The sequence below is a fragment of the Pipra filicauda genome, unplaced genomic scaffold (genome assembly GCF_003945595.2).
Source record: "Pipra filicauda isolate LSUMZ 115617 unplaced genomic scaffold, ASM394559v2 scaffold128_size5466820_pilon, whole genome shotgun sequence".
Lineage (NCBI taxonomy): Eukaryota > Metazoa > Chordata > Aves > Passeriformes > Pipridae > Pipra > Pipra filicauda.
In genome coordinates this window covers 3,358,209-3,369,919 of record NW_024103751.1, presented here as the reverse complement: position 1 = coordinate 3,369,919, position 11,711 = coordinate 3,358,209, and the positions used below count along the sequence as shown (strand labels likewise).

The 11,711-nt window shown below is 40.9% G+C and overlaps 2 protein-coding genes across 2 annotated transcripts in view; both read right to left on the bottom strand.

The window, feature by feature from the left end:
• Positions 1–423: 423 nt before the first annotated feature.
• Positions 424–8,177, bottom strand: COQ3 (coenzyme Q3, methyltransferase). Its single transcript, XM_027726118.2, is given in 8 exon segments — positions 424–1,070; positions 2,522–2,681; positions 3,960–4,202; positions 5,546–5,645; positions 5,819–5,971; positions 6,344–6,467; positions 7,757–7,788; positions 7,790–8,177. Coding segments are annotated over 8 exon segments (1,380 nt in total). The 5' UTR covers positions 8,140–8,177; the 3' UTR covers positions 424–852.
• Positions 8,178–9,721: 1,544 nt separating this feature from the next.
• The window catches only part of PNISR (PNN interacting serine and arginine rich protein), a 28,075-nt gene continuing 26,085 nt past the window's right edge, over positions 9,722–11,711 (bottom strand). Inside the window, exon 12 of the mRNA XM_027726117.2 lies at positions 9,722–11,708. Coding sequence (XP_027581918.1) covers positions 11,678–11,708 — 31 coding nt within the window. The 3' untranslated portion in view covers positions 9,722–11,677. The remainder of the gene's footprint in view (positions 11,709–11,711) is intronic.

Sequence of the window (11,711 nt, the reverse complement as noted above, 5' to 3'; positions counted from 1 at the left end):
ATAATAAGATCCATCCAATCCCAGTTCTGTCCACCCCCAGTTCTGCCCCCCAACACGCCCCTTCGGGAATTGGGTCTGGGGGCATTTGGGATCCCTTCTTCCTCATCCTCATCTTCTTCTCAGCACACACAGAGCTTGGAGTTCCTCCAAAGTTCTGGGCTTGAAGGTCACTTTGTCTCTGTGATATCTTCTGGTCCAGGCCTTAGGATGTTTTTCTACAATTCTACCTTGAAAAGAAGACTAAATATGCTAACAGAATTTTAGAGGGATTGATATGAGATAAGATAATAGGGTTAGGTATGTGTAAACATTATGCTACAGGGTAAGGGACATAATACAGCTACATTAAAATCTACACTCATTACACATCTACTTCTAAAATCTATAAAAGTTTAAAAATAAAAAAAAAGCTCTGAGGCATCATAACAGAGTTGAGTATCTTAAATACCCAATGCATTTTATTTATTGTACATCATTGTGGGTTTTAACTCACTTTACTTTTACACTATTATTCTGTGAAGATCTGAGTCTCAGTAGGACTGAAAATGCCTCCACATACAGGAGCTTCCTCCAAGCTACTGACAGAATAATTTGCATTTCCCCGTCCAACAATTTGAAACTACTTTCTCATAAAAATACTTACTCTTTAAAAGCTTTGATCATTTCAATCTTAAAAGATTCCTGAGATAATGGGCACTTGTTTTTTTTCTGAGACTGCCCTAAAATATTTGGCCAAAAATAGCACAAGTATTACTGATGCAAACAGGAAGCTTGTTGTTAGAAAAGGTTTTATTATGTCCATCTGAGTAAAACCTTCTTTTCTGTCCTGGTGACAGTCCATCACCACAAATCTCAGACAGTGATGTCTGAGGCAGTGCCAGCTGTGCCAGCTGTGGCTGAGCGCTGTTGAATATCCATCTCTGACGGGGCATCTGTGGGGCCTGACTGTCCCTGAGCCCCAGACTTCACAGCGTGCACTGCGTAGTTAAGGCTCGTGTTTTCCATCCAGCTCCACGAACCCCAGAGCGGATTATACAACATCCCATTCACAGTCTTGACTGAAAAGCCATCTAGGAAAGAAAGAAGCCATATAAAGGAACTGATGTTCTTAAATATTGTAAATCACTGCAATATCAAGGTCTTTAGAAGAGAAAGACTGAAATACACTTCTTCCTGCAGGCTGGGGAGCAGCACTTCACAAGCTGGGCTTTGTCAGACGCCACTACATGCAGTGCCACTGGCATTGCGGGTGACAGCAGGTCCTGCTCCGGGCAGTGGCTTCAGCATCTCTGTGCCAGGCCACGTACCATGAGCACGCTACACGTGAGCCCCTGCAATGTGCTCTCCCAGAAACCCCAACTTCACACCACCACACCTGCGTGACTGGTAACGTTTTCTGTAAGCGGAGTCATTCTGCAGATTGACGTCACACACTCCAGAACCAAAATCTGAGCATATTTGGAAGGATTCTGCAGATTCCCTTTAGGAATGGAAAAATGTAAGAAAGAGGCAGAAGAATGCCATCAAGGGCTCAGTGCAAATAAAGAGTGATTTATCACTCCCTGCTGAGCAGCGCTCAGTTCGCTGCATGGATCCGCTGTGTCCCAGCAGGATACAGGATGGAAGGCAGAAAACAAACACCCTATCAAAACAAATCACCCCACTGCACCTGCTTCTCCTTTTGAAGGAAGAACAGAAAGAATCACCAGTATGTGAACCAGTATTAGTCATGTTCCTTATGGCATCACTGCAAAGTGCCAGGAAAAGACCTTGCCAAGAGAATAGCTCCACTCATACTTCAGTTTCTTTGCAGTGAATTAAAGCAAAGTGAAATATTCCGTGACAGGGTTTTAAGACATCTGCAGCAAAGGAGGGCAATGGGCAGAACTCTTCCCAGCTCAGTGCTTTGTCTATTTTAAAAGCAATCAAACCAGGGCAATTTAATTAGAAATAATTAAAATCAGTATAATAGTTTTTCAAGAAATGAGTAAGGAATTTGTGGTAGGTTTTATCTTCACATTTTTGAAGAAATATTTTAGCAACATAATATGAATAGAGAACATGGAGCAGCAACCAAAACTAAAAACATCTCCTCCCAAGGGAAAGACGCAAACAATGCAGTGGCAGCAGTGCAGCTCTGGAGTGCCAGTACAGTTATTGCCTCAGACCTGGCCTAGAGCAAATGAACCACTTCAGAGCATACATTCTGCCACCAGAACACAATGGAAAACCTTGGAATTTTTATTTAGGCTATCAAAGAGAGGGCAGCTGTAACATGATTTGTTTGAGTAATCACTGCATTCTTAGGATTTCACTTAGTTTATTTATTTTTTGCAAAATCCAGTAAGCAGCAGTGTCTTTAAAGCAGAAATTATACTCGTAATATATGACTGTTAACTCAGTCAGGAAAAACTGTGTATTGTTGCTAGCACTCACCCCATCTAGCTTATTCCTTTGCTATTTCTACAGGGACTATTTGGATATCTCTCTCTGCATTCCCATCATTTGGTGTGGAACTTACTTGATTCCAGGAGGTGCTCCAGCTCCTCAGGGGGAACAAACTTCTCCCACTCATGTGTTCCTTCTGGTACAATGCCCATTATCTTTTCTGCAACCACAATTCCCAGGACATAGGACAACTGTGTTTTATTGATTGTCGTAATGAATAAAGAACCTTCAGGCTAATTAGAAGATTAAAATGTTCAATTAGAAGAATATTAATTTTAAAAATTGTAAATTTAATCACCTTAAAATATAGAATTTGTCAATCTGCAACTCTACACAATGCAAAAAGAAGTAATTTCTTCCCAAGATAGATATTTAGAAGTATAACATTTAAATACAAGACAGAATATAATGTTGTAACAGTATGACGCAGTAGTCCTCAAAGAGTCAACATAATCAGAGTCTTGCATGGCCTAAAAACCATTTCCTTGCCCAAAGAACACCTAACCAAGACCAAAGTCACTTATAACATTTCCTGCCCAGGAAATGGTTAAATAAAAGCTATTAAGGCATATACAATATCTATTGTAAAAACTCCCCCAAACCAAAAAGCAATCAAACAAACAAAAAAAAAACCCAAACCACTTTTTAATTGAAATCAAAGTAAAATGTCCAACGCTGCCTAATTTTTGAGACTCCTGAGTGCCGTGCTGTGCTTGTTTTAATAATCACATGGTTAAAAAAACAAGGCCAGAAAATAATTAAAAGTCTTCAAAAGACTGTTTGGTAGAAATAAATGAAAATTTCTTTGTCCCTATCTGGCTAAAAATTAGTTCCATTCAAATAACCGATATTCCTTCTGATGATCAGAAAGGTAAAGAGATTAAAGGAAAGCTGCTGCTTGTGTGCTGAGCCTACCATTCTTCTTTACAAATGAATATCAAGAGGAATAACCACCTGATTATTTTCAGGTATAACTACGACCCTTTAAAAGCAATCCAGGAGCACATCAGATGTAATGCTGGAGCTGGAATAGCACCTTCTGAGTCAGAAACATCTGCTGAGAACTAAACACTGATGTTTACTACGATAGCATCAGCCTTGACTGTTGCTCAGGTTTCTCCAGTGTCTTCTTACTCCTAGGTTAACACCTCAGTTTCAATGCAGTCTGAGCCATAGCTGTCCATCAACAGCAGCACTGTCATGTTTTCTCTCACCTGGGTGAAATCAGATGCAACCTGACTTCTTAAGGTCTTGATGCAATGCAACATTGCAATACTAGGTAATAACACTAATAACACTAACACTTTGCTAAGCTAGGTTGGGGAAATAAATTCCCCAGCTAAAGGCGGGAAGATGTACTTGCGTCACAAAGGAGAATGGTAGGCACCTCTAGAGTGCTTCTGACTTCAAAGTGGAGAAAAGAATGCAGATGTGCTTTCACATTCCTTTAAATAAGACCCATATTAATAGAGAATAAATATTGCCAATAATGAAAGCAAAAACTCTCTTACCTTTAACACCTGAGAACAACACTTGATAAACGTTTCAAGGTCAGCCACATGCTCCACTACTTCAGAAGCTACAATTACATCAAAGGTTTCCATAGACTCTTCCACAATCTCCTCCAGTGAACTGGACTTGTACTGTATTCTCTTGGCCAGGACTGGATCAAATGACTTGTGCCGATCTGCTGTTCTAATGTTGTCCTCCAGAGGATCAATTCCAGTAACTGAAGCTCCCAGTCTAGCTAAAGGCTAATAAAACAGAGTATAATTTATTCTCTGCATGAAAACAATTTACTTAAGGGTAACTTTGCAATGTACATACATGATGCAGAAAACATCCATTAGAGAACGAGACAAACAACAATATGAGCTCTGATCCAGCAATTTTATTTTAAATGTTTATCGAAGCAAGAAAACCCTTAGATTTGGAAGAGGTGGTGTTAATTTTCTTAGAAAATTATACACTGCAATATATACATATTATATACTGGAATATACTTGTCTTTTAGAATAATTTATTCTGAATCTATTTTGTTACACCAAATAAAGATTTCCTCCACTCTTACTCTCTGATAGAGGAAAAAAACAGAGAGGGGAAATCAACACAGTAATTAAAGGGGGAAAACAATGCCGTATTTAATTACTGTCATTACTTTCTTCAACATCCACCTGTAATGGTAAATCCTCATATCTTTTTAATGGTTACTTAATATATGATTATCTCTGGGACTTTTTCACTGCTGAGAACTAAACACTGATGTTTACTAGGATAGCATCAGCCTTGGCTGTCACTCAGGTTTCTCCAGTGTCTTCTTACTCCTAGGTTAACACCTCAGTCATCACCTCTTTTGAAACTGAAACAGGCTGCAGAACATGACCACATGTATGATATTCCAACCTGAAATTTACCAGTTGTTCAGCCTGAGAAGGTGATGCAGCACACCAGTTTTGCCAGCCTTGTCAGAGAGACCACTCTCAGAAGGCTACAGGATTTGTTTAGAAGAGAAAAAAAAAAAAAAAAAGAAAGAAAGAAAAGAGGGGAGTGATTCAGGGTAAGTCATCCAGATCTGTAACCCTAAATTCACAAATCGTCCCTGGTCTATTGATGGGACACAGCACTGTTCAGAGCCTTTGTGGACAAAGGGTTCCATCACAAACAGCAACTTCTCAGTCTCAGGTTTGTGCAGACTTCTCAGGAAGCCTCTGTAACATCAGAAAATACTTCTTTGGTAATGAAGATTGTCATGATTCTAAGTATTCTTGCCTAGGCTTGTAAATTGAAAAAAAAAAAACTCAAAGATGTTTTCATGTTCCTTCCCTTTTGAGTGTTTGAAATCTTATTTTACTGATGAACCTCAGAATTTTAGAATTTCTCATTACCACCTCTCTTGTTTTCTTAAACCACCACCACTATGCAAACCAAATATTCCATAGGGTTTGTAGGATACACTACACTATATTCAGTAACTAACATATCAAAGAAGAGAAAAGGTCCTCCTTGGAATATTAGAAATTAAGCAGTGTAACAGTAAAACAATTCAAATACCTTGCACACTTTTTAACCAGAAAACACAGAGCACGCTGTTTCTTACCTCACTTAGCAGTCCTCCACCACAGCCAACATCAAGAATCTTTACTCCAGAAAGTGGATTTCCCAGATGATAATTACAACTCATGCTCAACAGAGTATCTCTGAAAGAAAAGGGATGTGATTAAGGTCAAACACACAAGGTGCTTTAGTAGATGCAATATTCAGTTACCTTAAGTACTGATAATTGTTTTTCTTTTACAATTTTTCTTTTTACAAGTTTTCTGAGGTTATGCAGAAATAGTACATTTAAGAAAAACTGTCTTCAAAACCATACCTAATAAATGGCACTCTAATATCATTCATAGAATGAAGGGCTGAATATTCTCCTTCTTCATCCCACCACTTATGCGCGAGGAGCTGGAATTTTTTTATTTCCTTTGAATCCACTGAGGAGTGTGAAGTGCTGAGAGGCCTCTTCGCAGTGAGCCTAAATAATGAAAGCTGAATGTCATTAAACTAATACTGATATTTTGTGTTGGCTGAAATTAAGGAAAAACAAATTCTGTATCAGAAAATGAAAAAAGGCAAAACTCATTTTCCTTTAGAGACTCTAGTTCAACTTGTTTAGTAGCACACAGATTTTATACACTATATGGGTGACACATCTTCCCAAACAGATGGCTGCATGCCTGTAATTTTTATGTCGGTAATTAACAAAATAGGAATAGGCCACTTCAAACATTTAAACATGAGTGAGATGTAAAAATGGCTCCATGTGACACTGTCACAGAGTAAAATTAAATTGTTATAGAAAATGGTAGTCCCTGTCACATGGGATTATTTTAGATGCAATACTTACATGCTGCTTTTCATTTCAGTCAGTGAGACAGGCAGAGTACTACTGGATTTCAGTTGTATTTTCCAGTTGTAGTCCTGAAGGATACCTCTCAGGCCTGTCTGAAAAGACAGATCAGCATGGCCATCTGCATAAATAAAAGACAACCAAACGAAAAACATCAGCTTTAGGAGAGCTCAGAGGCAAAACACACAGTTGTAAGAATGCTGCTCTAGCACAATACTAACCATGCAAATCTTTGCACATTTGTTCACTATCATACTTCAGGAGTGCATGGGCATTAAATAAGAGTGTATGCTAGTTGACCACCCCTGTACTCCTCAAGTTACGTGCAATGCCATTTTTCAGAGCCTGAATGGAGCTTTTCATGCAGCTGAAATGTTTCAATTAGTGTGAATTTCCCCAAAATGTTTACTATGATCATAAGGTGTGCATACACACACTTATCGACAGTGGGTTTATTACGTGTTGGGATGACAAATACACAGCTGCACACCCATCTGGCATTGCATGAACTGGTAAGGAAACGTAACTAAGAAAACCTCACGGACTGTGCAGACAGGCCAAGGACACTGTCCTGAAACTGCTCTCCACTCCTGCTTCGCCGACGCAGAGCTCGGATCTCCTGGCACAGCGCACACCCGCTTACATCGAACTGCTGCCCGGTCCCCTGAGCCCCCAAGATCACAGCAGTACCTCGCCACACCCACAGCAAGACACCCCGGAGGATGATTTTAAGCTGCAGTGAGCGATGGAGCGATCCACAGACACCTCTGGGCTGCAAAGGAGGCGGCAGGGGACAAACACCTCACTGGGAGAGCCCCCTCTCCGCCCCGGGCTGCCGCCCCGGGCCCGCCGGGCGGGCACTGGGCTGGTGCGGCACTGCTGCGGTGCCGGGGACGCATCCGGGAGCTTACACACACACTCGCCAGGAGGTGTGCGGGGCCCGGCTGCGGAGCAGTCGGGGAAACGACGCCCCGTCACTCCGCCTGTACCGCGGGCCGCGCCGGACCCTCCCGCCCGCTCAGCCCCGCTCACCGCCCGCAGCCCCCGGCAGCGCGCCCGCCGCCCGCCCGCGCCGCAGGGCGAGGGTGAGCGCTCGGGCTGCCCCGGCGCCGCCGCCGCCCCACATCGCCGTCACCGCCGCCGTCGCCCCGCCCCGGTCCGCTCCCGGCCGTGCCGGCTGGCTCTCGGGCGGGAGCCGGGAAGGTTCCGCCCGGCGCTGGGGCCTCTGCGAATGCCAACCCGTACGGTGGCACTTGTCGCCAGGGCTTCACCTGGAGCGACTCTGTTTAAATGAGTACCCCCTTCGTCCTGATCCTTGCCTGTCTTGGAACAAGAAAAGGCTCCCTGAGCAGAGGCTCGCTCGGACGACACAGCGACGAACAGTTTTCAGTTTATTACCAAGAAACTCACCGGACTTGCAGGGCAGGGCACAAACCTCCCTGTTCAAGGAGAGGGCAGGCACGGCAGGCAAGCGATTCCCAGCAGCCTGCAGTGCTCCGCTGCGGGATGAGCAGAACTCCTGGGCTCCCAGCCTGGCTGGGCTCGAGACAAGCGCCCGAGTGCTTCCTCTTGGGAACCATCCAGGCTGGTTTGCTGCTGCCAGTTTCAGAGGCTGCCGTGTCACCTTTTGCAGACAAAGCCAGGCTGTGGCCCAGGAAGACAAGGATGCCTTCCCCACTCCCTTGCTGGGCATTGCAGCCCAGGGCCCTGGACTGAGGTTCAGGTGAGCAGTTCTGGCAGTTCAGGGCTGACAGACACGGGGAGCCTTTTCCCCCAAACTTGGGCTTCAGCATTCTCAAATCCCCATGGTGAGATAGTTTAACAACCTTAAAATGGAAAAGAATTAAGCCAGTTTTTAAAAAGATTCATTTTCTGACACTTTATTGAGCTGCAGGTCTCACAGGAAAGCCCAATAAGAACTAAAGCTGGCTGGAAGGGCACGGTGCAAAGCAAGACAAAGGTAAGCCGTGGAAGCAGCAGCTGGCAGTGCTCCCGTGCTTGCCAGGCAGGTGACCACAGGCCGGGTTCCCTGCCTGGCCATGCGGATGCTGGCATCCGCATGGCAGGAAGCACGGCGTGCACAAAGCCAAGGGCAGGGGCAGCCTCCAGACCGCAGAAAGTTTGGAGTAGTATAACCAGTCCTGGTTTGACTTGCTCTTACCTCTAATGCCGTTCTGCTTTAACTGACCTTGCTTGGTGCTTACAACCCTCACTGCTTGAAATCTGCCTGTTTACAGGTCTCCTATAAATACAGTATAATTCATGTAGTAAAGTTTGGATTTTTTTTTCTTTTTAAAGCTAAATACAGACTGCTGAAAGGGCTCAAAAAAACTTAACAGCAATTAAACCTATGGCAAATCTGCATCACTTCTCTACTCACCTGCTTTCCATCCAACAAAGCTCATGGTGCACTGAACTTAAGAGTCATTAATAACACCTCAGAGCTACTGAAAAAAACAGAGCTCAAAGAAATCCTATATGCTAGGACAGTCTCCTTAAGATACAAGACTAAGCCTTCCTTCAAACTGTGCCTCTGCGTATTACTTATACAAATTAATTTATTACTTGTCATTTATTTAGCAAAGGAAACACAAAATCTGAGCGAGAGCAAATCCTTACATTGCCATTGCTTTTATATTTGTGATTTTAAAATCAGTAACAAGCAATTAAATACATGCACACTGGCAAGTATTCTACTTAAGAGGATAAGCTCGTTTCAAACTAGAGGTTGTCCACAAGACAGGGCCTCAAAGACAGAATAGAGTTTTTGTTATTGTGCTATATTTCAAAATGCATGTAGTTGCTCCATCTTTAAAGTCAGAATATTTTACCCAACTACTCTTTATTTGGCCTATCCATGAACACAGCTGGTTCCTGTTCTTACATGCCGTAGCGGGGACCTTGGGCTACATATTCACATTGTTTTTGTTGTATTCATCTTCAGAACAATTTGCACGGAAATCATTGTTCATTTGATTCCGCACTATCCCTTATTTATTAGTAAAGTTTTCAAGGGAAATGCCTCCAAGTGTCATGTCGCTGCATAACATTCAAAATCCTATGTCTTGCTTTCCTGCAGTGCCCTGAAACGTTTTTGCAGCATTCATTTTAAAATATAAAAGAATAGAGCAAGAACCCAATTTAGACTTTTCCAGAAAGATACATACCCATTTTTTTATATATTTGCACATTTTCGGATCACTTCATAAGCATGGAATTAAAAGACTGGTTGTTATTTTAGCCTTTTCCGCTGAAAAACATTCCTAAAGGAGTTACTAAAGCCCAAAGAAGTGTAACGTATGTGATGCTGACAGAGTACTGATGATATTGAATTACTGAGTAGGCCGTTATAGTAAGATTTCTGAAACAGTTAAATACAGAGATTGTATGCTCTTTTTATTGGCATACAGTCACTACCCATATAAGTGCATTTGTGTCAAAAAAATAATTTTCATATTTACAGGAAGTGACAGAGTTCCAGTTGTTGGCAGAGTATATAAAGCTTTTCATACACAATCTTTTTTATTATTAGACAGAGAATATAAAATCTGAACTGAAAATCAAATTCAATGCATTCTGGAAACTGTATTCCTCAACAGCTTTTCTTAAAGTTATTTCTAGTTTCTTTCTTTCTTTCTCTCTCAAGGCATCCTTCTAAAATATCTGAACTGTTACACTACCCACTTTTAAAAACATCCTCACTCTTACCCAGAGCAAAGAGCGTAGAAAGATTGGATCAACATATTTTTATTTATACCGCTACCGATGCAAGTAGAAGTTATGTGCTGCAAATTATGCCTTATTTTGCTAATAGGTATGACTTGTTTACTCTATGTAAAAGGACATAACTGGGCGTTGGGGGAGTGTTATAATTTATAACTGATTAACTAATTCTTTATCCGTAACAGTGTTTTGATAAACATGCATGTATTCACTAGCCACTAGCTTGCTTAATAAAGGCATAGTTAAAATGTGATTCTTTGCACTGAAACAGTTTATTTCTGCATCTAATTTATGAAAAAAATTACAGTGGAAAAATGCTGCGTAGCTTAATTCTAATTTAGTTCAATGGATTAATCTGTTCATGAAGACATGCTTCACAAGTTGCCTGTACTAGTATATTTTTTCTTAGAGGATACAGCCAATCAAAGAAAACTTACTTTGATGTTAGGCCTTTTTTCTTTTTCACAGCTGGCGTCATACCAGACCTTCTAGGCACAGTTCTCTCCCTGAATTCATGTTCTTCTGCAACAGTCACTGACCTAGGGTTGTATATTGTTGGTTTGCTTTTTAACGGATATTATTTCACACTCTTGTTAGTAACAGTCAATTTCCCAAAGTAGATAATTCAGTGACCTCTTTCACTTTATAGTGATACTAAACCCAAAAATTTACTGACATTGCTGTCTAATCAATGTATTATCCTTACAGGAATCGCAATTCTCGTAACGCTAACAAAAATAACCAGCTTTAATATTCACTATGCATTTAATTAATGCATGTGCCAAAATGTAAAGTTAACCTATTGTCGGTTTTCTAATGTGTACTCAGTGACATTTGTAAATATATTCCATAAAAACATTTAAAATTCTGAGATATGTTCGTGTAATATCCTGAACATCCAGAAAGTTCTTTCTGAAATCTGGGTGAGGAATATAGTTCCAGAGCTTCATACTGTCACACAAGATCAGTTAGTCGCACATATTCCTAATGGGGTTCAGTCTGTTTAAGTATAGCTTGTATTACAGTGACCCATATTTTACACACACACCATATAGTACTTGCTAGACCAAAGAAAAGGCTATTAAAAATCTATTACACATATCTAAAGGAAAATGCCTTTGCTCTGTTCTTCCACAACCCCGATAGAGTAATCTCATCAAATCCATGAATTACATATTGTGATAAGTGTTTTATGTTAAATCTTTCTCAAGTACTTTAAAAATTTGTTATACCAAAAAAGCTGCCTTTTTTTTAAGTACTTTCTACCATTTAACACAAAATTCAGGTGCAAGAATTTTAAACAAAAATTAACTAAAGAGCTTTATTGACATCACAGTACATTCAATAGTAATTTTAAGAACATTACAGCTGAAAGAGAATGGCCTGTTTTATAGTCTTAATAAGCACTACCGTTCTTGAAAAAATGTAATACAAAGAAATCCTATTAGGTATTTAATTCTGAGCAGCATTTGGAAAAAATACACCTATGTACAGATAAAAAAAGGATTCTGGTTTCACCTACATAGCCACAATGTGCCTCTATAATGAGACAAGCCTTTTATAACTCATGGAATTTTTAAACGTCATAGCACTGGTGCCATAAATTCCTCAGCGTTTACGACGAAGAGGAGTTGTTGATCTG